Here is a 27,221-nt window from a genome sequence, read left to right on the forward strand (position 1 = left end):
CTTAGCAACAAAAAAATCAGGTGGAGATTTACTGATACTGAGGTAGGGAAGACCTACAGAAGAATCAAAGTCAAGTCGGAAACCCTTGAAAAAAATACAGAACTGACTACACAGATGACAACAGATACTGTGACAGAAAAAAAATTACGAGAGTTTAAACGACAAACTATGGGGAAAGTTTTCCAACATAAAATAAAACGGGTGAGTGTGTTTATGATGGTTGTTGTTGGGTGTGACGCAGTTGATTTTCACTGCACTGACCCCATCTCGCAGAGTCGAGCTGACCCCCAGGGTTTTGTATGCTGTCATCTTTACAGGAGCTGATCCCCAGAGCTGCTGGGTTGGTTATAAATGGCCAACGTTTTGGTTAGCAGCTGAGCATTAAACCACTGTGCCGCCAGGGCTCTTTGTGCTGACTGTTATCAAAACATTTAACAAACACAAAGAAATCCCACAAGAAGTAAACTCCACAAGTCATCATGCAAAAAACTATTCTACAGAAAATTAGGTTTCACTACTGTTGCCAAAACTCTTAAGGTCTAACTCTTGGTGTTTGCCATAAAATACTGATAGACATTCTCAAAACTCATGGTGGGAGTGAACATTTTGCGGTACGGATCAAAAGCCTTAAAAAGCTTTATTCATGAACGCATAATGACTCTTCTGGACAGTCCATCTCAGGCAACACATTCATGCGTGCATAAATTCATGCATAAATTCGAATTCCTACTTGCGTAAGAGAATGCTGCAAAGAACACTCAGCACAATGTTTAACACTGAAGAACTGCTGCACAACAGTATTCATTAAGGTTGTGTTTCAAAGAATGTCTCGTCAGCTTGTGAGCAAAAATGTAGAAAAAAAATATGTGCATCTAATAAGACAAAACCCAAGAATGATAGGGAAAGGATATGCACAGAATGTAAACAACAGAAATGCATCCAAACGCTGGCAGTGGTTTCCAACGGCTTATGGAAGAGTTGGTCAACTACACGACTTTCTTCATTTTTTAAATGTGCCGCGATTTGCATACACTCGACGGTGGGAAGAGAAAAAATATGCTTCATTATTTAAGTGTTAAAAGTTAAGAAGAAACACAAGGTCCAGTGGGCAATTTATGTTTCACATATGGCTAAATATTTTATATGCACATCTATATATGTTTTTGCTGCATTATATATAGAAATGGTTTAAGACAAATCCAGCTGCATTTTTTAACTTCAAATTTCACTCAACATTTTTACACTGTACCATCCTAACTGCATTCTCACCCCGAAAACTTATCTAATTTTCAACTCTATGTTGCTCTGAATACCTGAAGGCAAAGACCAGTGGACCCAATAGCTTATCTATCCCTATTACAGGAGCAAATAATGAAGCACATTTTTTCCCCATCACTTTCTCAATAAGTACCTATGTTCGCCTTGTTAGCACTTACCTTGGCTTGCCCATCAGGTAGGAAAAGGTAGGCACCACTCTTGTCTTTTTTATTTGTGGTTCCATACCATGAGAACTCCAATTTTACTTCATGGTGCCTACCATCTTCTTTATTTATCAATTCCTAAGAAGAATAAGAAAAAGATTAAAGGCATCTCGCTATTGTAATACTAATTACACATCTGGTTCTAAGTATAAGCCGCCACTTAAAAAAAATGCACACCTAGCAGAAAAATGTTTTTTAAATTGTTAGCTTTAAGTTTCATATTCAAAATTCCTGGCCAAACACGTCACGTTTCACACTTAGCCTGGAGCTTTAAAACCTGCACGTTTTGAACAGAAAGTCAGAAATACATGTCATCAAGGAAGTGATGAATCAATTAGGAGGTCTAGACCAATGCTTTCAAAGTTTTTGCTCTGATGGAGGTGTTTCTTTCTCATCTACATAAACCAGTGTTTTCATAAAGTAAAATAACAGTGAATTCCTAGGGAAATGAAATTTAAGTGGGAAACCAAATATACACATTTATTTTTACGGTTAGAACCAAATTCACTGTCAAATTGCTTTAAATTTTTCCAATAAAATTTCATCATATTCCCAATTTCTGTACTTAGTTCATGAACCAATGACAGGCAGCTCATAGACAACATTACCCATAAGCGACACTTACGCGTAACATCAGGCACAAGTGGATGCAGCTATAGAATACTTGGTACAGGGCTAAGTACGCCTTTTTTCCTTTGCATAAGTGATCTGGTAAATGCATTTATAAAAGTGATAAAACTTCTATACATTTCAGAACTGCTTAGGTCAACATACCTCCATAAGGCCAGACTGACCAAACCGAAGCTTAATAAAAGAGTTTTCTAGCACTATGTCTTCTTCAGCATTTTTGATATTCTTTATGTTGAAAATTCCTTTAGCCTCTGTTTTACCATTATATAGTACATAATCGGCAAAGAGTGACTTTGAACTTGCTGATTCAAAAATCTTATATACTTTCAGTCCCAATGGTGGTAGATGTGCTAGAAAAGAGATCTTTTAAAGACAGGAGAGATACTTTAGTAGAGAAATGTAACCTAGAGAAAGGATAACTATTTACACTTTCAGCAAAAAGAAAACAAAACAAGAAACACATCACATTTTTTTAAAAGAACACATGACACTACTCTATTTTTTGATCATTTACAAGAAGAGCATCCGTGTCTCAGTCACCCAAAGTTGATGGGCATGTTTCATCTAATATGAGAAATTAGGTGACTGTCCTCAACTTGAATGACTACCTGAGGCTTATCAAACATGAACAAGGCAGGCCTGGTGATGCCAAAAATGTGAGCCAGCCCACAAGGAACTGTGCATTTTCTGGATGGAATGTTTCCTATAAAATGTGACCAATATTTGTATTGTATTTTGCCTTTTTACCAAAAGGAAAGGACCCTTATATTAGCAGCCAGAAATGGCTTTAAACACCCTCTTTGAGAGGCTGTTATGAGTAGGAACTGCTCCATGGCACTCCACCACCACCACCACAAGTTTAGGGTTGTGCCTACTCGAGCTCCTGTCACCACGTCAGTTCCAACGCACAGTGACTCTACAGGGCAGAAAAGAACTGACCCATGGGTTTCTGAGCCCATAAGTCTTACAGGAGTAGACAACCTCATCTTTCTCCACAAGAGCAGAGGATGGCCTCGAAATACTGACCTAGCAGCACAACGTGTAACCTACCACCAGGGCTCCTTGTGCCTTGAGAAGCAGAGTTCAAATAACACTCTAGACTCCAAAATGTTCAACCTTTCCAGTGACATGGGGCTCAGTTGAACAATGTTTGCACAACTTTCAAACAGGCATCTGTTACTGTGTCCAGACTTTCTATGATTCTATCTTAGAACAAGGAGTCCTGGTGATGCTGTGGGTTAAGTACTGAGCTGTTCATTGCTAGGTTGTGTCCAATCCACCAGTCATTCCTTGAGAGAAAGGCAATCCTGTTTGCTCCTGTAAAGATTTACAGCCTCCGAAACCCTGCATCCATCAGAACTGACTCAATGGCAGTAGGTTTGTCTTAGAAATGACGCAGCTCTTTGTAGTTATTCTAAGAAGTCATCCTTTTAAGGTTTAGTACATGTTACCTGTGCGATTAAAAGATGAAAGTGTCCCAAGTTATTCAGAGGGGTAGTATTTATCTCATTTCAATATTCATGATTGTGATTAAATTGAGTTAAACAAAAATTTAAATATTTATGATTATTTCTTTACTTCAGAATAAAGTTACAATTATACATAAGGGCCAAGAGATACAATTGCATATTAATATGTACTACTACTTATATATATATATATATAACATAATGAGAACAACATGCATAACTTAAAACAGTTATAAGATTTTTTTTCCCCTTGAGTTCTACTTAAATAGCCAATGAAGCTCTCTGGTTTTTACATACACTTCACATACACTGGCACGGTGGCTCAACAAGTCATGGATACATTCATAAAATATATACTGGCTGTTCTTTCTTTACCATGCCACCCTACGTTCTATGGGAATAACATACCTCATAGGCTGTGTGTGATACAGTATTCGCCGACTCCCAAACTGCACTCACTTGAAATTCCACAGGTCTCCCTGCAGCAGAGGTCACTTGTACAGAGGGAGAACTCACCCAGACGGTGACCACTGAATTCCGGTCCTGTTCTGAAGGATTATAGACTACAAGATACCTGCAAAAAAAATTCACTACTGGAATCACAAAATATTTTCATTTTTTTCACACCCTCAGTAGGAACCCTAGTCAAGACTGATAAGTCATGGAGCCAACAAATGGCAAAGAATTATAATAAGGGACTCTGTAGAACTTATAGAGAACATAGTCTCATCACAACAAATACCACAAAGTACAATGGGTAATGAAATAAAAAGATTCAAGTGCATTTTCTAAAGTGTAAAATGTTTTACAAATGGAAGGCATTAATAGAACTATAATTGAGGTATTTCTATATCCCAGGAGATGACCTATATAAATATGGTTCTATTGATCTAAAACAATCAGCTTTATAAAATGACTACTCGGGTCCCTGCCTACTCTCACTAAATAAAAAATTAAATAATTGCCTGGAATTTAGCCACAATTAATTGAAATAAAAAATCTGACATTCATTTTGGGATATTAACACAGGAAAAACCATGGCTAGACAAGAATCACATAAATCAAATGTTTTTTTTATATACCAAACCAAACCCACTGCTAACGCATCAATTCTGACTCACAGTCAGCCTACATAGGGTTTCCTGGCCTGTCCGTTGGAGCCCTGGTGGCGTAGCATAGTAAGTGGCACACTGAGCTGCTGAGAATATGGTCTGTAGCTCAAACCCAGAAGCCACTCTTTGGGAGAAAGATGAGACTGTCAGGTCCCCTGAAGGAGTAAAGTCTCAGGAACCCCAAAGGGGAAATTCTACCACATCCTAGAGGGGCATTATGAGGTGAGTTGACTCTGGCAGTGACTTGAGGCTGCAAATCTCTATGAGGCAGACAGCTTCATCTTTCTTGGATAGAGTGGCTGGTGGGTTTGAACCACAGGCCTTATGGTTAGCAATCCACAGTGCCATCAGAGGTCCTATGTTTTATATATAGGGAGCTCTTATCACACAAGAGTCCATTCTGAAAGAAGGAACAATGAAATTTAAATAAGAGTCAAAATTTTATAACAACTAATGGTGAAAAAAAATCTTTGATTGCAACTTAAAACAAGGAAAAGAAAGACTTAATTGTTATAAGTAGGAGGCCCCAATAAAACAATTTTAATTAAAAACAACAATAAATAAAATGAAATGTTTTCCAAAAAAAGAGGCAACATTTGGAGCTCTGTGCAATCCTCAGAATGAATAAAAGAAATGAGAACTTTGGCAGAATATTTTCAATAATATTTCATACTAGCACATTATGACATACATCATATAACATTTAAGTTTCACAGGATGGTTTTTAAACATAATTACACATGTAAAAATATTCAAGGATGTCATCCTTTTTCCTAACAGCTGCTCTCAATTCTTTAATATTGAAATAATGCTCATTTTAAGCACTCAACATCCTTGATTTTTCTCACTGACTTAACTCTGCCAGATAGATGTTCATTGTTTCATGATTTCGTCATAGGCTTCCTGCAATCCGCAGCCTTTGCAAGATTGGGGGTTCACTTGAGAATACGGTCTGTAGCTAATCTCTTCAAAGAAATGGGCAGTCCTACTGTTGATTACAGGAGGATGTTTGATTAACTGTGTACTTCATTGGTTCAATAGTCAATATTTACATGAAATAAAGTATTTTGGAAGTTGAACACAGAACTGAATAGTCACACACACAACACACCATGCCACAAATGCAGCAGTAGTAGCTATACTGAAGCAGTAGGAAGTCAGTTCGCATTGCTTATTGGAATACACCAGAAAGTTGAGCAATGCTCTTTAAACCTCTATGTGTGCTGTATAGATTTTTGTATTAACTACATGACAAACCATTAATTAGTAGAGAACCAGTACTTCTAGAAGACAAAAATAAAGAGAAAGATGGGGAGAGAAGATTTAGGGAAAAGAGAACATAGCAAAAAAATCGATTAAAAGTTGGACTTATAAATAATTAAGGAAGCATCCATGATTTTTTAAATTCCTTCAAATAAAAATGGTACCAATATGACCACACGAATGTCCCCAATTCCTACGAGGCTTACAGTATAGATGAGTATAATAAGACCCAATGTGTGTCACTGTGTGTACCAAAATTCCATATGTTTATGTGTTTTATTGACTATGCAAAGGCATGCAACTGTGTGGATCATAACTATGGATAGCCTTAGCAGACTGGGAATCCCAGCTCAGGTATTTTTGTTCATGCAAAACCTGTACAGATCAACAGGCAGCTGTGTGACCAGAACAAGGAAATATTGCTTGGTTCAAAATCAAGAACGATGTGCATCAGGGTTGCATCCTCTCACCATAATTACGCAATCTGTATGTTGAGCAAATAATCAGGGAAGCTTGGATTATTTGAAGAAGAATAGGGCATCAGAATTGGAGGAAGACTTTTTAGCAACCTGTGATATGCAGAAGACACAACCTTGCTTGCTACAAGTAAGGAGGACTGGAAGTTCTTGTTGATGAAGATCAAAGATTGTAGCCTTCAGAATAGATTACATCTCAATATAAAGTAGAACAAAATACTCAAAACTGGACCAATAGATAACAGCATGGTAAAGGAGAAAAGACTAAAGCTGCCAGGGATTTTGTCTTGCTTAGATCCACAATCAATGGTAATGGAAGCTGTAGTCAGGAGATCAAACCACCTATTGCATTGGCAAATCTGTTGCACAAGATTTCTTTAGGGTGCTAAAAAGAAAGTATTACGTTGAAGTACCCGATTCAAGTTATAATATTTTCAATCCTTTCATATGCTTGTGAAACTTGGATAAAGAATAAGGAAGACTGAAGAACAATCAATACACTTAAATTGTGGTGCTGGTGAAGAATATTGAAAGTACCATGGCCTGCAAGACACTGAACACATCTGTAACGGAAGAACAGCCAGAATGTTCCTTAGATGGCTAAGGATGGAGAGATTTCATCTCATGTACTTTGAACATGGTGTTAGCAGAGAGCAGTCTCTGGAGAAGGCCATCTAGCTTGGTAAAGCAGAGGGGCAGTGACAAAGCAAAAGCAAGAAGGTCCTCAACAGCAACAATGGGCTCAAGTGTAAGAGTAACTGTGAAGATGGCAAAGGGCCAGGTGGTGTTTTGTTCTGTTGTATACACAGGGTCGCTATGCATCAAAACTGACTCCACAGCACCTAACAACAATTAGAAAAGCGGACTAACCACGCAGTCACAAGCAAAATGGCACCGAAACCTCCTAGTAGAAGCTAGTTGCCATTAAGTTGGCTCCACCTCACGGAGGGCCATCTGGGTCAGAGTACAACTGTGCTCCATCAGTTTTATAATGGTCAACTTTTTGAAAGTTGATCACCAGGCCTTGCTTCCCAAGTGTTTGCTTAAGCAGCCAAACACTTAAAATTCCACTGTATCTGCAGAAGCAGTTCTCCAGGAGAGTGAGAGCGATGCTCTCTTGGGTAGTATGCTCACTGGTCATCGGCAGGATTTCATTTGCACCTTCCCACTTCCCCTGCACCAGTTTATGTCTTGCCTGACAGTTCTCCAACTAGAAACACACCTGGAAAATCACAGATGCCAAGATTCATTATTGCCCATGGGATTGTCCCAAATTCCTAATGTGCACCAAGGAAGAAAAATGGTTGAGACTCATTTATCTTCAGCACTAAAGGGACTCAAATCAATGCTCCAGAAAGGAAGGATTCACTGCTATATGCCATATTCCTAGAAACTTATATAGAGCGAGTGTGTGAGAACCTCTACAAATTGTGGCCTGGGGGAGCCTTCGGAGACCCTCTATCCATTATCCTAATTCTGGAGCAAGAACCCTGAGGTACCCAGTTGCCTGCAGCACACTAGCTGAGAATCCCCACTGGCAAGTTCTATGGATGCTCCATCACACAGAGCCGGTCACAAAGGCACTGATAACAAAACACAATGTGTTCCCAAGCAATAAATTAGATAATGAGCATCCAGAAAAATGATTCTTCTCCAGGGGAAAAATGACTCACATTTTAGGCAAATAATAATTTTAACCATACATTTGGTTTTCTACATTAAACCACTTTTTATAATAAGCTGTGAACTAGGTTTTGTTTCATTTTAGTAGCTAATTAGTATTTGACCATAATGATGTTTCTACTGTACTGAATGATTATGTAATTATCATGCTAGGAATCTATTCAAAAACTAAACGTGTAAGAGTATATAATGAGTATAATGCCACACTAAGAAAATAATTTTTTAACATAATTAGAGATTCACAGCATGTTTCTCCAATGTATCACATTACAAATTTACCTGACAAACATACGCATTCAAACTCCTATCTATGTACATTTTAAGGAGAGTACAAGAAAGGTATGATCATAAACGATACAGTTTTGGAGAAAGAAACATTTCATTACAAATTCACCACATTTTCATTGACATTATTAGTTTGGTTAAATATTTTGTTATACAGTGTCTTTTTTTACGCTATGAGAAAAAAGCAACAGGTTTCAATATTATACCATAATATCATACTAACTTACTGAAAGTGATTTACACTTGATTAACAGTAACAGAAGATAAGAGTTATTTATCTTGAACATGGGGAGAATTCATCTGTATTTTACCTCAAAGGAAACTGTCTTAAGCAGCACAGAGTTCTGCCTTCCCCTACCACATTAGCAACATCTTCACAGCAATCATCTGTCATCAAGCTTCCCACACTCATTGTGATATTGGACCCCCACAACTTGGGGTTCCACTAAGGCAATTACCTCAATTTTCTACATAAATGGGATGACCTCATCTTATGCAGAATAACACTCATGTTACCTGCCAATCAAATTAGTGGACAGACGACGGTCTTCTTTGGGCAGGAGCAAAAGGAATACAATATAATGAAAGGTTGTCTGTATGCTCATGTCAAATTAGGAATCACTTTCAGGACGATCTGTTTATGAAAATGTGGTTCTTTCCTTAAAGAATCTACTGAACACAAGGAGACTCAGAACTACTTCACCCGTCTGGTAGAAATTCTTCACATCATATTGAGAAGACAGCTGTGGCAATTCCCAAGTCCTCTCTTGAAGCACATCTAATCAGTATCCCCTAAACAATGAACAGAGATGAATATCCCCTCCAGTCTTCCTCTCGCACTGGCTAATGGGCAAAATAGGAGAGTTGGTCCCTTGGAGTTTTCATTCACAGAATTCTTCCTGTATGCCTGGCTCAGTCCCAGGCCTGTATGGACAATCCTGCAAGGCACACATTTTGATCCTCCCACTGGATACTGAAGAGAACCAAGGTTCAAGTGAGGCTAGAGAGACGGGCCTATACTCGGCTACAAAGTGCTACAACAATTAGAACTCAGGCTTAACTCTACAACCTTATTTTTAAACTCCTCCCACAGGACAAAAGTATAAGGACTTTTTATTGCCAGCTGGAGTTTCCTACAGAGATTTTTATTTTTAAGTGCCTAATTTCCCTTAGTTCTAAATTCGAATGTGAAACGTTTTCTCCTCAGCAATGCCAGTGAGTCCCACGGAGTCTCTCTCCTCAGGAAGCTCAGGACGTACAAGAAGTGATTTACATTACATTATGACAGACAACTTATAAACTATTATTGAATGAGAAAAGGGTCTTGCAATATTCTAAGATGCTCCTCTTAGGACTTCATTGCATGAGATAAGTAGCAAGAATATTTGAGGAGACATTTATAAAACATTAACTGAAAAAACATAATTTTATGAATGTATAAGGATGGTAAAGATAAAACATTTTCACCTCCTCTATAAATGCAGTTTAAAATCAGCTCAATAAGCAGAAGTTTGTATGAAAAATAATTATAGCATCAAATGCCTAGCTTTCTACCGGATATTGAGTGATTTAATGAGTAATAAATATATGATGAATGAATGAATATAGAACAATTAGATCAGGAGAACTTATCATTTAAAAAGAGTAAAATCAAAACCTAATAGTTTTGATTTTTCAGAGTATTTGTATTATTTTGATTTCTCAAAAAAAAATGCTGTTAAGGTCAGTAAGATAATTAGCCCCTTTGTACAGTTAAGTAAAATGACAGATCCAAGATCACAGAGAAAGTTAAGAACAAAAGCAGAGGCAAGAGCTCCGTTTGTCAGATTCTTAATCAGGGACGGCAATGCTAAGAGCCATTTCGATAAGAGCATGTTCATCTTCTCCAAGTAGCCTCATTAGAACATGATCTAAAGAATAAGCTGTACGCAGTATACTGAATGTGAAAACACATCTATGTGTATTTGACAAAAATAGCAATTTCCATTTGAAGTCTTTTTTATATATTCCATCTAGTTTTCTTAGTTTTAATTCATGATGCCAACCATTTTATTCATTAGAAAGAATCAAGATATTAAAAACAATAGGAGTCTCTTTGAGATTTTGGGGGGGGGGGGCGCCTTCAAAAAGTCTTGTAAATTTCATCATCTTTTTCCCCCCATCATCTTTTAATTCTATTTTCCCAATAACTTCTGAGTCCCCTCATAGTCTTACATTACTTCATACCCACTTTACACGTAATTAAAAAGGAAATGATGTGACTGAGACAGTGTGAGAGCACTGTATTATAGACAGGCTGTCACCAGATCACGGACTGATTCCTCATATCTAACTAAGTTGGAACAGTAAGGTATGGTGGGTTATCTAGCATCAATCGTATGTCTAAGAAATACTCTATTCACTAAAACGTCTTTAATGTATTAAGATATTAGTGCTTTTATTTTATTTATTTAAAATCATTTTATTGGGGCTCATACAATTCATCACAATACATAGATCAATTGTGTAAAGCACACCTATACATCTGTTGCCCACATCATTCCCAAAATTCGCTTTCCTCTTGGGTTCCTGGAATCAGCTCATCTTCCTTCACCCCCCCCATGAACCCTTAATAATTTATAAATTATTATATCTTATATTACACTGCCCGCCATCTCCCTTCACCCACCCCCCTGCTGCCCGTCCCCCAGAGAGGAGGCTATATGCATATCCCTGCGATCAATTCCCCCCTACTGCCCCCCCTTCCCTCCTGGTATCACCACTGTTACCCCTGGTCCTGAGGGGTTTACCTGTCCTAGATTCCCTGCGTTTCCAATTCCCATCTGTACTGCTGTGGATCCTCTGGTTTAACTAGATCTGCAAGGCAGAATTGGGGTCATGGTAGTTGGGGGGAGGAAGCGTTTAAGAACTAGAGGAAGGTTGTGGGTTTCATTATTGCTATACTGAACCCTAAGTGACCCATCTCCTCCCCACTACCCCCCTGCAAGGTATGTCCAGTTGTCTAGAGATGGGCATTGGGTCCCCATCACGTGCCACCCTCATTGAGGAGGATATGATCCCCTCCCCACCACCTTTGGTGTTTGAAGCCTGGTCCCCTCGGCCCTTCATGATCACACATGTTGGTGTGCTGCTTCCATGTGGGCTTTGTTGCTTCTGGGCTAGATGGCCGCTTGTTTACTTTCAAGCCTTTAAGTTCCCAGATGCTATAGGTCTCGATAGCCGGGCACCATCAGCCTTCTTCACCACACTTACTTATGCACACATTCGTCTTCAGCGTTTATGTGGGGAGGGTGGTCACACAATGATGGTTTTTGTTAAACCATGATTTGGGTGACAATTTTCAAAGCAAATTGGTTTCCACTCAACAATTCATTCCCATTTTGCTTCATGACATTGATTACAATTCCCTACAATGTCACAACACTTTTCAAACATCCTCCTTGTGTTTACTGTTTCCATTCATCCTTCTAAGCTTATTCCTCTGCACATATATATTTCTCTTTGGTCTTACAGTTGATTTTTCTAAGAAGTGCATGTCCCCCAAGGGTTCTCATTTACCTGATAAGCTGATCTATACAGCAATGCTTTGAGGGCATCACAAAGTAGTAAAGCAGAAAAATTGTTTAATGTACCTCAGGTTTTTAATATAATAGGCTTTATAGGGGCTGGACACTGAATAAGGAAAACAGAAAGACAATTGATCCATTTGAACTATGGTGTTGGCGAAAAACATTTAAAGTCCCACAGATTGCTGAAAGAACCAACTCATCTGTCTTGAAAAAACTACAGCAAGAATGCTCCTTGGAGGCAAGGATGGCGAGATTTCGTCTCAGGAATTCTGGACATGTTCTCAGGAGAGACCAGTCCCTGGAGAAGGACAGCATCATACTTGGTAAAGTGGAGGAGCAGTGAAAGAGAGGAAGACCTTGATGGGATGGATGGATGGATGGACACGGTGGCTGCATCGATGGGCTCAAACATGAAAACAACTGTGACGACGCAGGACCAGGCAGCCTGCGTTTTACTGAACATAGCACTCACTATGAGTCAGAAGCAACTCAAAGGCACCTAGCAGCGACAACAATGTCCTAGATAGGTGGCATATCCTCAATGCATTACTAGTGGTTACGTGTTGGACTGATAACTGCAAGGCCAGCAGCTGGAGCCACCAGCTGCTGCTCATGAGAAAGCAGGGACTTTCCATTCTTATCAACAGTCACAGTCTGGGAAACTCAGAGGTAGTCCTGCCCTAGCCTATAGGGTTGCTATAAGTTGCCATCGACTTGATGGCATTGAATTTGGGGGCCGCCTTATTATGCAGGTGATAGGAATAACTACATGGTTTAACATGTTTAATTTTTTCATTTTTACTAGCTACAGGTAGGTCCCAAACTACAATGGGGGTTCTATTATGATGTTAAGTTGAATACAACTTTTTTGTTTGCTTTCATAGCTTACTTTTGGCAATGTTCTGAACAATAAACTGTGCGTACTGACCATCTGTGAAGGAACATGAGAATGATAACATCAGTCAATTATGTGCTACAACACTGTATGTATTATATAATGTTAACAATATAATCCCGATACCTACACACACACACTCCAGCAAGAAAAACAAACTGATGGTTTGAAGTGTGGTTTCTCATAACTCAAATATATCTTAAATCAGGAACTATCTGTATTTCTAGTCGCTACATGAAGCCAGGATTTGAAACCAAGTAGACAGCTACTACACTATAGCCCAGGTAATAAAGGTGAAGACCTAAGTTGGAGGTCTACTAAGTAAAGGTAGAAATAGAAAGGAGGAACACATTTAAGATATACGTTGGATGTCCTATCAGTAGGAGTTTTTTAATTCCTTGGAGAAGGATGTGTTGTAAGAGAAAGAGAAGTCTTCTGAAACTCCTGGCTTCTAGTTAGAATGATGTAGAGACAGTGGTATCATTAACCATGATGGAACACCTAAAACTGAACATGAGATGGGAGAGTTTAAAGATATGAAGGTGATGAATCCAGATTTGGACGTCTTGAACCCCTGAGGCGCTCAAGGAAAATCCACATAGATCAAGCCTGATGATCCCAAATTGATTAAATAATATGAAGTCTATAAATCAGGTATCTAGAATTTTCCAGAATCTATTTTCACACTTGAAAAACAAAACTTAGTTGTGAAGGTGTAGCGGGTCACCCATAAGGGTCCCTGGTGGTGCTATGGGGACAGCACTGGGCTGCAATCCAAAAGAGCATCAGGGCTAACCCACCAGCCACTCCACGGGACGAAGATAAGGCTGTCTGCTCCGCTAAAGATTTACAGTCTCAGAAACTCTAAGAAGCAGTTCTCTGCTGTCCTAAAGGTCACGATGTGTCGGGATTGACTCAACAGCAGCGCTTTTTGTTTGTTTTCAATGAAGTCCATGTTCTAATATGTTACCTTACGTGGTACAGAAGGGAGCTTGCAGTGAGAGTAAGTGCAGGATGTTAAGATAGGAAGGTTATCCTGGACTTTCCAGGTGAGCCCAATGTAATCATTTGATGAGGGAGGGAGGCAGGAGGATCGGAGTCGAGTAGGGAATATGACAACGGAAGAAGGGAATGGAGTGACGTGAGAAAAGGACCATGGCCCAGGAATGCAGGAGGTCTGCAGAAGCTGAAAATGTCAAGGGCACAGAGCGTCCCCACTGCCCACCCAGGCAGTACTAGCCCTCCCAACATCTGGCTCTATTCCAGGGAAAAGATTTTGAACTTCTGACCTCCAGAACTCTGTTTGTGGGTTATTCTGAGCCATGATGTTTGTGGTAATTTGTTGCAGCAGCAAGAGACAATTAATACACCAGGCTACTATTCCCATGGGAAAATGTGGGCTAAGCTCTAGTTTTACACCACCAAGACCAAAGATGTTTTCTATCACCAAATACAGATAAAAGGAAATCTTGAATCAGGGAAAATCAGAATGGAGGGTGGAGGGTGAGCAAACAGCAAAGAGAAAGTCGCACAGGGCTGGAGCCAGCCGGGCACAAAGGCTGAAACAGTGTGACTCACCCTCTGACGCTGTCTCCTATTTAGTACTCCTGCTCCCACTTCCTCCAGGCTTGAAGAGCCCCTAGAAAACCCTGCTGCCGCCGTGCAAGTGCCCACAGCCAACAATAAGCACTCAAACAAGAAAAACCAACACCTGTAACTGTATAAAGAACACACGGCTGATTGTACCTTCACACCAGTCAAGGTTGTTGCTTTTAACCTAAAAGTCTACTCTTTTTTTTCCCCTCTCTACCAGCTTTGACTGCTTGGTACAGGGCTCGTTTCACTGGAGAAATGCACACATGCACACAATTTTTCATGCACGCCCCAATGCCTATTCGTATGTACTAAAAACTAGTTGCTATTGAGCCAATTTTGAACTCAGACCATATGGGCGGTGGAGAGAACTGCGCATCACAGGGTCAACAGGCCTTTGTTCTGGCACATCTCGGGGCGACTAAAACGGCCTTTCTTTCAGTTAGCTGCCGAGTGCAGTGCATTAACCTTTTGGACCATGCAGGGACTCCATTCCGATGCACTGCTGCCATGGAGCTGGTTCTGACTCATGGAAACCCTAGGGAGGGTTTCCCGGATGCCGATCTTCATGGCCTCATCTTTCGCCCTGGATCTGCTGGTGGCTTTTACCCATCAATCTTTTGGTTGATGGGTCCAATGCTTACTGGCAATGCCATACACTGAATTACTTTTTTCCCCTTAAAATCCTTCTAAAACAATGTAGTTTTTCTTAGATGACCAGAAATTGATGTTTCACAGGTGGGAACATCATAAATGATGATTTCTGGAAAGTTCTAGTGAATTAAATAAAATATATGGCCTGAACTAACAAGAAGGAAAAAAAAATCAACATAAAGTGATAGACACCGCTTGTTCTAGATACAAAAATCAGGCTCTTACTTGAATATAAACCAAACTTATTGCTGCCAAGTCGATTCTGACTCATAGTGACCCACAGGAGAGCATAGAAGTGCCCTGTAGGTTTCCCAGGCTGCAAATCCCTAGAGGAGCAGAAAGCCTCATCCTTCTCCTGCAAAGGAGCCAGTAGGTTTGAACTGCTGCCTTGCTTTTAGTAGCCCATCTCGTAACCCACTATGCCACGGGGATCCTTTCACTTGAGGACAGTACTATAAATCGCTACCCGACCTTCATAACCATGAAAGTTCACTTCATCACATTTCCCTATCCAGTACTTAGGAGCAACAGCTTTCTTAAAATTCAAAGGCAAATATATTATGGATCTGTCATCCTGTGGAGAGTCACTTGTCCAAGGACAAGTTCAGAAAGAAGGCAAACAGGCACACTACAGGTGTGACTGAACCCAAATAAAAAGCTGCATCTTCACTAAACAATAAAACAACAAGCGGGCCTAAAGTTGCTATCCTCAGTTAAATATTTAATCTCTATAAATTCATTCGCTTGCTAAACCAAGAAGTCTAGGAAATGTTACTATAAAAGCTCTTATAGTTTAGATTATATTAAGTAAATATTTCCAAAAGCAGCATTTCACGAAATATTTGGGTACAGGATTATGTTTGTTTATGCAAGTAGCAGACAAATTAACAAGTTAAATAAAACAGTATCTTACAGCATATTTTGCTATTTTTCAACTCAAAGTAAAAGTAATTTGGCAGGTGGTACAGTTGGAATGCATGGCAACAGTAAGAGCAACAGCAGCGAGCACTCATCAGGAGTCCTGGGTAGCACAAACAGTTCATTAATTGACGACGAGCCAAAAGGCCGGCAGTTTGAGCCCATGCAGAGGTGCACTGGAAGAGAGCTGGTCATCTACTTCCTAAAGGGACAAGTCTTGAAAAACCCCATGGAGCAATTCTATGCTGCAGACATGTGGTGGCCCCACAGCAACCAGAAACAATAAGCACTTTATCAAGTCTTTGAACCAGTGCCTCATATCAGTCTGTGCTTCAGTTCAATTAGAGCCGTTCAGCTTCGGATCACTCTGTGAATATAAGCTACCCAGGATCACGCCCATTTTACAGGTGCACAGTGGGGTTCAGGACTCTGTCCGTGGTTGCACAGCTATTTAACTGACAGAGCCAGGTTTCAACTGCAAAGCTGCCAGACTCTGAGGTACCTTGAGTAGGCAAGGCTCCCAAGGTGCATGTGCCAGAAGCCCAGACGAACATCAGCAGCACCCACTACCCTTCCCCCGCCACTGTGATCATTTCCTCCCCAGAATGCTCTATACCAGTGGCTCTCAACCTTCCTAATGCCGTGACCCTTTCATACTGTTCCTCATGTTGTGGTGACCCTCCAGCCATAAAATTATTTTTGTTGCTACTTCATAATTGTAATTTTGCTAGTTATGAATCGGGTGACCCTGTGAAAGGGTCATTCAACACCGCCCCCCCCCCAATTGGGTCGTGACCCACAGGTTGAGAACCGCTGCTCTATACCCATCCCTGCCAAGAACCACCTTCATTATGAAAGCTTCCAGCCACCTGTGGTGGCAGGTCTGGGGCGAGGTGGTTTCTCTGTGATAATGGCATCCAGGCTACTCCTCCAGCTGCTGCTGATGCCAATACAGACAGTTTTTCCCCAGCAAGTTCTCATTCCTTATAAGAGATGGTGGAGAAGGAATTATTACACACGGTGTCTCCATTTTACAATACTGATACTTCAGAAAATAGTTTCCTTATTCTAGACCCAGTTATTGTATAGACTTGGTTACTTCCCACGTTTGAGTGTCCTAACCACGCAGTTTCCTTTCCTGGAATTTATCCAAATGGATGCTTTATAAATGAGTTATACTTAAACAGAAGTGAATCACATGCCAATTGGACATGACCCTGGGGATCACCTACTTGTGCTCCTCCTCCCTTCTCCCGACACACTACAAGTAACTGAGATGTAAAAAACAAAGACAACCAAAAAATGAAGCTAATTAGTGACAGAGGTAGGGCCAGAATCAGTCCCCCGACTCAATCCAGGGTTCCTTTAACAACACTTTCTCTTCCCAGACATCTGATAATAAATTCTGTCATAGAAATTAAAAAGTTAGCATCACAAATGTTATTGGAATCTGTAACTATGAATGTAACTCAATACAATGAATTAAGTGTTAATCTTCAGAAGAACATCTGCAGCTCCCAGTGCTTTCCCAGTATGGGAAAACCCTATCCAGAAGGATACAAGTAATCAAAGTAAAATCAAAATGTAAACTTACAGCTTTGATAAGGGAGTTGGAAAAATCTTAGAACATCACTAACATAACAGAAAAAGGTTAAGTAAGTAAAAAGGACAACCATTTCTTTCTAACTATTCTAAAATGGTTTGTACTAAAACAATAAAGAAACACAATTTGTACATAATTGGTGGACCCCAAGAGTCTTGCCACCAATTAAGTTGTTTTCACTCTGAGCGAGTTTTCCCTACAACAAAATGCCATCTGTTTTACCTAAAACATTAAAATGTTCTACTTTTTCATCAATTTAGAAATCACATCTGTAGCCATGTTCTAGGAAGACAGTGAAAGACATTATATTTATGGGTGACTGTATAAGGAATGATGTTCAATCAAAATGTAATTTTCATCTCCTGGAAGAAAATTTCATTTCTCCAATGAATGTGAGGGTATAACTTTGGAAGAACACAGAGTACATAAACAGATTGATTTTTTTCACAAATAAAAAGACTAAAAGTTTTCAGTGGAATGAGGCTATTTTGTGGTTAAAAGGCAGACATGGCACTGTATGTATTCCTAGGGTGTACCTCTGTTGACAATGGAAATCTATCTCGTGTGAAGTTTCTAAGTGAACAGAAGAAACAACAACTTTTTATTGGTGTGACATCTCTTCATGCTACAAGGCATCGTGTCAGTAGTATTAATATGAAACAACAAAACACAAACTATTTTATATCTTCAAAACACTTTTAGAAACAGTCTTGGTCCTCGGAAGGGCATGGTGCTATACAAGCCAATGAACCAACTGAAGGAGATACAGAACACCAGAGAAACCGTCACTCACATTTTGTCTGTGGATGCAAACAAAATGTCACGAGAGATCAGGAACACATTTGGAAGTAAAGCACACAAGCCAATCAACTGCTGATAATTCTCTGAACATATATTTAGTACCTACTACAAATCTGAGCTCCAGATATGGTTTAATTTGCAAGGTAGCCCAGTTTCACACATATTCTGGTCTAGTTTTGGTTTTTTTTTAAAGTAATGCTACTCTCCAAATATGGATGAAATTTAACACGTCCAAAGGCTCTATTTAAAATTTTTCTTTTTACCACAAAGTTGTGAAGTGTTCTGAAGTCCAAGATGGGCTTGAAGCCCTCCCTGACTTTTCAGGATCAGGATACCTTCACTAAAATCCTTTTCCTTGTTCCTCTTGTAGTGCACGCCTTATTAATCTGCATTTAGAAGAAAAGAAATCTGGTTCAGAAGCATGGAAGGCTTTGAAATATGCCACATCGCTTCAGCGTACTCTCTGATCTGCCTGGAGTTCATTGGCTTTGTTTCAGCAATTGCCAAAGATAGGAGGACTGTGGGGAGGAAGAGAAGGTGGCGAGAGGGCCGAGGATTAACCTTGCCAGAGACTAGTCACGATCAACACCTAAGGAATCGCTCTCACAGGGTCATCCCACTCGCCCTCACCCCAATACAAATCAGAGTCCAGAATTTGATTTACTGTAACACTCCCATAGCGCACAATATAATTCCACTAATAGGGGGGAAATAGGAGCTGTAAGCAATAATACAATAGAAACATTCAAAATCCTCATTACCTACAAAACACCAAGGCCAAACGTCTGCTATTCTTTGAGGGTTATTTCCTCTTCTTTCCAAAGTTTCTCTGAGGTTTGAAGTATTTCCAGACAGCTTCACTGGAAACTGCTGGAATTCTGCCTATGCTATAGATAGTAGTGCCGCGCTATCTCTGCCTTCATGCTATCGTACATCCAATGATCTCATCATAATCCTACAGAGAGAGCCACATATTGTCCCTACCCATCTTACGCATGTCCTGATCACTGCCCTGGGTGAGATGACTGCAAGCTGTTGTAAGCAACAAGCAACACCACCTTAATTTCATTAGAAGACAAACTATACAACTACAACACAGGAGATAGACTACACTCATTGTGTAATCTGGAGACAATACACTAGAACTGCACAGCTAGTTAGCAGAGTTTGATTTAAAGTATAAACAATTAAAAGGCAATTAAAACATAGCCTAACCAGGCCATTTAGCAGGTGTTCATTGAAGACTTAAGTACTTTGCCATGGCTTTTCCAGAAATAAAACTGAAAACTATCATTGAAAACAGTCTGTTTAGCTACTTGTGCAAGTAAGATCTAAAACAATTTTGTACCCAAGAACAAAATTAAAGCTTATTAAATATACGCCAGGTAGGGGGGAGTGGGTGATGGTGGGTGGGTAGATACTTTTAGAGTTCACAGAAGACTGAAGAAGTGGAAATACCACTTTTCAGGAGCACTATGGAAGCAAACCCCCGACTGTTAATCACTTAAAAATGACAGCTGAGGTTACAGTAGCCAACTCACAATGTGTTTTCAAATACCCACATGACAATAACATTTATATATAATTAATACATGTTTATATTGTTCAAGGCAGGCTGTAATAAACTTTAATCCACCAAATGCAAGAAATATTAAAATTACAATTTCAGGAGTGGGAAAAATGAGAAAAAAATACTAATGCTGAAAAACAAGAAGCTGAGATAGTCTCAAGGTAGACTATTCCGTAGAGTCAAGGAAAGAAGGAAACAACTCTTGCAAAGAATATAGAAGAAAAAAAGTCAGCCAAAAATTAAGTACAGGTAAGAATGTGGTGAGCGCTAAAGAGACAGCAGCCTCCTCAGAGGCAAAGCCTTGTTCCAACAGTGTTCCAGGGGCCAGAGGGGAGGGCAGAGCAAATGAGAAAGCAACCCCGTCAGGATTCTTTCTGAAGTCATTCAAAAGAGCAAGGATGTTTCTGCTTCGCTGTGCATGGGAACATTGTTATTTACGGTAGACAATTATCAAAATTCTCTCAACCTGTATTTCTTTTCAGGTCTAGAATCTTTATAAAATATCTGGAAATTTGAAATAAAAGCTCTGGAAGAGGAAATTGAAATCAAATGATTTTTCATAGTTTATGTGGTGGTAAAACCAAACCTGAATCGACATATTTTTGATGTTACTCCAAACACAAAAAAGCTCACTGTCATCAAGTTGATGCCGACTCACCATGACCCTCTAAGTTGGGGTAGAACCACCCCGTGAGGTTCTGATATGTAACTGTTATCCGCAGAAAGCCCCTCTTTCTCAGGCGGAGTAGCTGGTGGTTTCAAGGGCTGACCCATCCAATAGCAGCCCAACGGGAACGGGGACAGCAGCAGGGCTCCTTGGTGCCATCGGTACTGTCCAGTTTGCTTTGTCTTACAGTCCCCGAGTACCAGAGAGTGAAACCCTTCCTGGTCTGACATTTTCATTCTCACCTTTACCGCTATGCTCGGGCAGGCTATAATAAACTTTAAACTTTTCAGCTCACTGTTATAGCCACTGTGCCAACCATCTCACGGTTCTTCCTCCTTTTCACTCACCCAGGAATAGGAAGTCCTGCTTTAGCAACACTTCCAGAATCAGACAGACTAGGTAGAAAGGCATGGCAATCTACCTCTGAAAATCAGCCAATCGAAGCCTTACACAACACAACAGAACATTGCCTAATATGATGCTGGAGGATGAACTTCCCATGTTGGGAAGCATTTAAAGTAAAATCATAAATATGACACAAGACTGGGTAACATTTCATTCTGTATATAGTAGCTAGGAGTCAGCGGCCTTAATACCACTGACAATAACTGAAGGGCAGGCTAAATAGCAGAGCTCAACCCAAAGATCTTATAGAGAGGACCCCATGCCTGAGAGGATTAGCAGAAAAGATTAAGAAGGGAAGGAGGAAAGAAATCATGAACACATCTCAGCATTAGGCAGGAGTGTAAAATACCTGTCTGTGAATGAACGACTGTCTGAAATAAGTGCATTCAACATGCTCAAACAGCTCCCTATGAAAGGCTAAATGCTTAGGGATACTAAATTATCTTAATATGTGGACACCCCAAGTATCAATAAGACAAATGTACTTATTCTTGTTTGGTGCTTTAACTTTGTATCACTTCCCCAATTCTTAATTTTACAACATCAAGCTGTTCTGAACCAACAGAATCACTGTTTCTTTGATTCGTGTGATATGATTTTCCTCTCTATGAGCTAGAAGCCACTCCAGGGCAATGAATTTGGTGTGGTTTGAATGAGGAGCCTTGAGAAACACTTTAGTTTTTGTGTCCAGAATCGATCACTTTCTACAGTATAGAACGTAACTTTAGTTTCTGAAGTAGAGAGTAAGGAAGAACAAACGATGATTAGAATATGGTGTAGTAGATTAAACACTGAGCTGCTAACCACGTGGTCAGCAGTTTAAAACCACTAGCTGCTCCCAGGAAGAACTAGAAGAACTAGAAGGCTTTCTTCTTCTGGAAAGACTTGCCTACTAGGGCATTTCTACTCTGCCCTATTGGGTCAGTCTCAGTCAGAATATCAGTCGCAATGACGTTGAGTTAGTTAGCCCGTGCATCTACTTAATGAACCTTATGGCACACACTACTAGTTACTACCCAGCAGCCACTCATATTCCAATTTACTGACAGAAACATCAAAACTAACAAAAAAACTTTGTGTCAGAGTTCAAGCCAATGAAATGCAATTACAATTCTAGTTAGCAGATCTTCCCATAAACTTAATGCAACCCCAATTTAATAAAAGAAAGCATGTTCAATTGGCATGGCTTTTGTCTTTTGCAGCAAGAGAGATACATATCTGCAGATGCAGGAACTATCTGATGAGAGCATCAGTCACAGGCTAAGGATAGCAGGAAGGAGCAATAAAAGGAGGCTGGATCTTTGAAGACCTCCGGAAACATATAAAAAGTCCCAAACTGACTATCAAGTTCCTTGGCTGTTGAGAACGGTAGGCATTGGATAAATGTTTGACTATCTGTTCTTCTTATGATTACAGTCAAGAAAACCCTATGGAGAAGGTCTACTCTGTAACACTCACTATGAGTTGAAATTGACTTAGCAACAACTAATAACAGCAACAGACTGCCCGCTGCAGAGCTCCTTCATGGGGAAAAATAAAATAAAACAAACCACAGCTTTCTTGTGAAGCCATTGGAATAAGGTTTCTGCTATATGCAGTTGAATATAATCCGAAGTGCAACACTAGACATACAAAGAGTAATACAGACTAACACAAGTAAGCATTTACAAGTACCGCACACTTCATAATAGCCTGAAAGGAAAGTAATACAAGATGATTCTCTCAAAGCAAAAAACAAAAACGAAAATCCTAATATTCATCGCTATAAACAAATTTTTCCTTCAAAGGCGAGCTTACTTTTAAATATGTACTTTATTTAAAATCTGCCAAATATTATACCTAACTTTTTTCACATATACTCATCCTCTCCACCTTTAAATTTTAGTAATGAATTTAGAGTCAACAGTACATTGAGGGTAAATGAAGACAACAGAATAGAGGAGCTAATTCAAATAACAACTTAGGTACCCTAAATGGTTTGTACTTGACTACTAAGGTTGGAGATTTACCAAAATGGATTAAAATTCTAGTGATCCGATTCCATACACACTTCACTCAAGAAAATTCTATGGAGCCCAGTTCATCCTACAGCACATGACTCACTGCCACCGAGTCAATGTCCACTCATAGCGACCCCGTGTGCTTCCCAAGACGAACTTTAGGGGAGCAGAAAACCCAGTCTTTCTCCTGCGGAGCTCTTGCCCTAACACTGTGAAGTATTGATACAACTGGAAGCTACAGCCTTCTATTACTGCCGATAAAGCTACTTTTAAATTTCTAAAAGTTCTGTTGAGAGTAGGTGGACATTTCTACTTACAGCTTGGAAATCTAATTCAATAATACTTTGAATTTATGATGTATATTTGTTTTATCCCTCACTTAAGTATTCTTAATTTTGATTTATCAGCCAGCTAACGTTGGCCTATGGAGCCCTGGTGGTGCTGCCAGGAGAGTGTTGGGCACAAGGTTGCTGACGCCACACTACTAGCTGCCTGGGAGAGAGTTGAGGCTGTCTGTTCCTGTAAGGATTCACAGTCTGAGAAACTCCATATAAGAAGGCAGCGAGAACTGTTGGTACTCTGTTAATAATGCCATGAAGAATATAAAGCTGCTGCAATGACAGAGGAGTGAATTTCAGATCCCGCCTGACTGTAAGCCTCCTACATCCAAGGCAGGCTTACATCCAGGGTGGCTCTGCCTGCCTGGGATTCAATCTTCTGTACAAGCTCTGACTCTGAGGCTTCATGCTACTCACCAGGAGAGACTATTAAAATGGTCATCAGGCCCATGACACCATGAATTGCACTCTCCTTGGGTGCACACTTCCCTAGATGCAATGCTCTACCAACATTTTATTTCTGCTAAAAGTAATCTCCAAATTGAATATGAAACAGACATAATACAAGTTCTCTCATAAATTCGATCCAGGCTAGTAATAAGCCTGCTGCTAAAGTAATTGTAGGAAATCTTTAGAATATATATGTATTATTTTTAACAGTCTAGTTTACCATCAAGCAAAAATGGGTAAGTAACACTGCCTACTCAATAGATATAAGAACATTAAGGAACTAATGATTGGAGTGCTGTGTCATATTTTCTGCATAACAATACATGCTTCAAATCATCTATTTGATTTATTTCTGGTTTAGGCTTCTCTGAAGTAGAGTTAAAACTTAAAACACTTAACAATATTAAGTAATCTGAATACAGACTGTTTATATATCTTTATGATTTCTTCCCAAACCTTTTTCAATCATCTCACCAATATTTATCAGTGACTTGCCTTCCCTGAATATTAATGAAGCACCTGACTTCATAAAAAGTTACCACTTTTTGTGTAATTCATCAATTTTATAATAACTGAACTGTGAAAGTAAAGTAACAAAAGCCACCGGTTTGGGCATAAATAACTGATTCATGATAATCACACAGTTGAACTGAAATACTAGAGGGAGCCAAGTACCCCAGCCTGCTAGCTACAGGTCAAGGGACCATGGGCAGAGGAAAGGCATGGAGGGTGTCAATGAAGCAGGGACTGGTGAAGGCAGATATTACTTATTCGGGAGAGGTAGGATATAGGGTACAAAGAGAAGAAAGGCAAGAATAGTCACATATCTGCTCAAGTATCTGAAATTCAAAGTAGCCTCTGGTCTGTCATTTTTTTTAGTTGGCATTATACCAGAATCTCTTAGCTTTGGAGACAGACATACTGAAAAGCAAAAGGAATCTTGATACCTGCTTTTAGGAGCATGTGTTGGTTTTATTTCTAACTTTTTATCAGTGGAGACCAGTGAGTAATTGCAATTTCAGTCCGGTTCTAACAGCTTTGTAGTTTTTGAACATCCATGATTCTAGCAATAGGTTGACTGTCACACCAAGGTTTTGGCACTTCTATTCCTCATCGTCCATGTTTTCAGACGAGTTTTAATGATAACTGAATGAGTCTGTCTCAGAGGGGTCCAGTCAGCCATCATTTAAATTGGAAGTGTCAAGTTTTGTTTTGTTTTTAAATAAAATAGTTGTTACTTCATCTGAGTCAATGTGTGGTTCAAAGAGTCTTTCAAAAATTAATACTCATCATTCTTGATGTCATAAAATATATGGAAATGTCAGCGATGGAGGAAACTCACTGGGGATGTGAAGCCTGTCTTCTCCCATAAAGGTCTCTCAATTTCCCAGAAAAAGCAGGGGAAACGTAAGCGCATGGATTCCTGACTCAGAATAGCAAACATTTTATCGGATCATTTTTATTTTGCTACCATGGCATGACTGCTCCAAAACGAGCTCTGGTCAGTAAACATCGCAAAAGCATTTAACACAAAATTAACTAACATATATTGAAGGTGCCTACATTTCCATAAGAAACATTTGATAATTTAAATAATTTACTGCACTCTACTTAAACAGTCTTTTGAGTAAAGCAGCCCTTCTAAAAATATTTCAGCAGATAATGAAACTAATTTCTAGATTATCAGAAAGGTGGCCCATCTGTAGTTTGAAAAAATTAAAACTAACAAAATATAAAGTAAGATGGAACTGCGGGAAAAATAAACATCTGTATAAGTCATTTATTCTTAAACAGAATCATAAACTCATCACAAGCCCAGTAGAGTATAAATTCATAAATACACCAATGATATTCATACTCAGGCAAAACTAGATTACGTCCGTTTTTATGGATCTAAAGAACTCCGCTACTGTCAGCAGTTTGCCTATCAAAAGAAAGGTTGTAAACAGTAGCTTATTTGAAAAATTTTAAAAGCTGCCCTCAAAATAACAGCATATTCAGAGTGGGAAATGCTAGTCACATCACGTAATTCATTGTACTAACTACCTTAAATGCTATTGGTTTTCAAGAAGGGACACCCTCAATCTGACTTTATGTTAAAATTATTATTCTATTTACCTATTTCTGTACCGATTTGATCATATTTCCATACTAATTTCCTAATAGATGATCAGATTAGAGCTCATCCATTCTAATATATGTGAAAAAAGCACAATTCTTACAAAAAAAGCACAGTATCCCTGTCAATCCTTTTCCGTAGTACCCTTTTCCTCCCATTCAATATGAAGATCCAGAACAAGGCAAGATCTAGCTCAGCATTTCAAGTTCTTAGTAGACTCGTTTTTAGGACTAGAAATACCTTAGGAAAGTTATGAACTCTCCATCCAGTCCTTACGCCAAATGCTTCTAACAAATTCATGTTGTAATAAGCAATATTGCTAGCATCTGGGTGGGTAATAGAATTTCTCTTTCCTAGACACTCCCTCTGGAAACAGCCACAATTGTGATAAAAGCACAACTCATATGAAAAGGCTACATGTAGACACTGCTATGAGAGTCAACTGGGGTCTTGGCTGACAGCAACATGTCAGTCCCATGAGTAGACTCTCTTGGACATTCAGTCAAGTCAAGCCTTCGGTACACTCTAGCCTCAGTCTTAAACTGGCTATAGAGTGTTATGAGAGCCCAAGCAGGAATTGAACAGAACGATGAGAGACATACTTAGCTATCATTTTAAAGTACTAGGTTTCAGGGGAGTTAGTTACACAACAGACTACCAAAACAAGTCACCAGCATGTCAGACTTGACTCGATAGGCAATAAGAAATTCCTGGAGAATGTTGAGTACCTTTCTCAAAGCTGTGACATAGTAGATTACTTTGACAATAATTATTTATCTATCTATCTATCTATCTATCTATCTATCTATCTATCTATCTATCATTTATCTATCACGATCTGGAGGCATAGAGAAATTGAAGACAAGAGGACTGGAAGCCATGGCAGATGTTAAAGTAATGTGTAAAGGATGGCAGTGACCAAGTGAAAACGGAAGGGATGAATATCAGAGATGAAGAGAGCTAAAAATCCAAAGATTCTCTGATGAAATTTAGTAATTTTCAAAAAGGTATAAATCAATGATGGTTCTGGAGTTTCAGAACCTAGAAACCTAGGTAACTACGAAGAATGGGATCTAAAGGTGAGAGTGTATGGAGGAAGTAAGAAAACATGGAAGGTGCTGGGTGGTCATCCACAGAGTATCATTAAATGGTCAAATACATGGTAGCATGCAAATGGAGTGCCTTTTCTGGAACTAAGCATTTAAAAAATATTTTTAAGCATTTTTATATTCTGAAGCCA

At 39.4% G+C, this 27,221-nt stretch overlaps 1 protein-coding gene across 1 annotated transcript in view; it reads right to left on the minus strand.

Moving 5' to 3' along the window:
• MAN2A1 (mannosidase alpha class 2A member 1) overlaps nt 1–27,221 on the minus strand; it is a 206,580-nt gene that overhangs the window by 56,871 nt on the left and 122,488 nt on the right. Inside the window, exons 13-15 of the mRNA XM_004706587.2 lie at nt 3,989–4,154; nt 2,256–2,474; nt 1,437–1,559 (exon numbers count right to left, since the gene is read on the minus strand). Coding sequence (XP_004706644.1) covers nt 1,437–1,559; nt 2,256–2,474; nt 3,989–4,154 — 508 coding nt within the window. The remainder of the gene's footprint in view (nt 1–1,436; nt 1,560–2,255; nt 2,475–3,988; nt 4,155–27,221) is intronic.

The sequence above is a fragment of the Echinops telfairi genome, unplaced genomic scaffold, assembly GCF_000313985.2.
Source record: "Echinops telfairi isolate 266 unplaced genomic scaffold, ASM31398v2 ScPeMD7_7469;HRSCAF=8507_1, whole genome shotgun sequence".
Taxonomy (NCBI): Eukaryota; Metazoa; Chordata; class Mammalia; order Afrosoricida; family Tenrecidae; genus Echinops; species Echinops telfairi.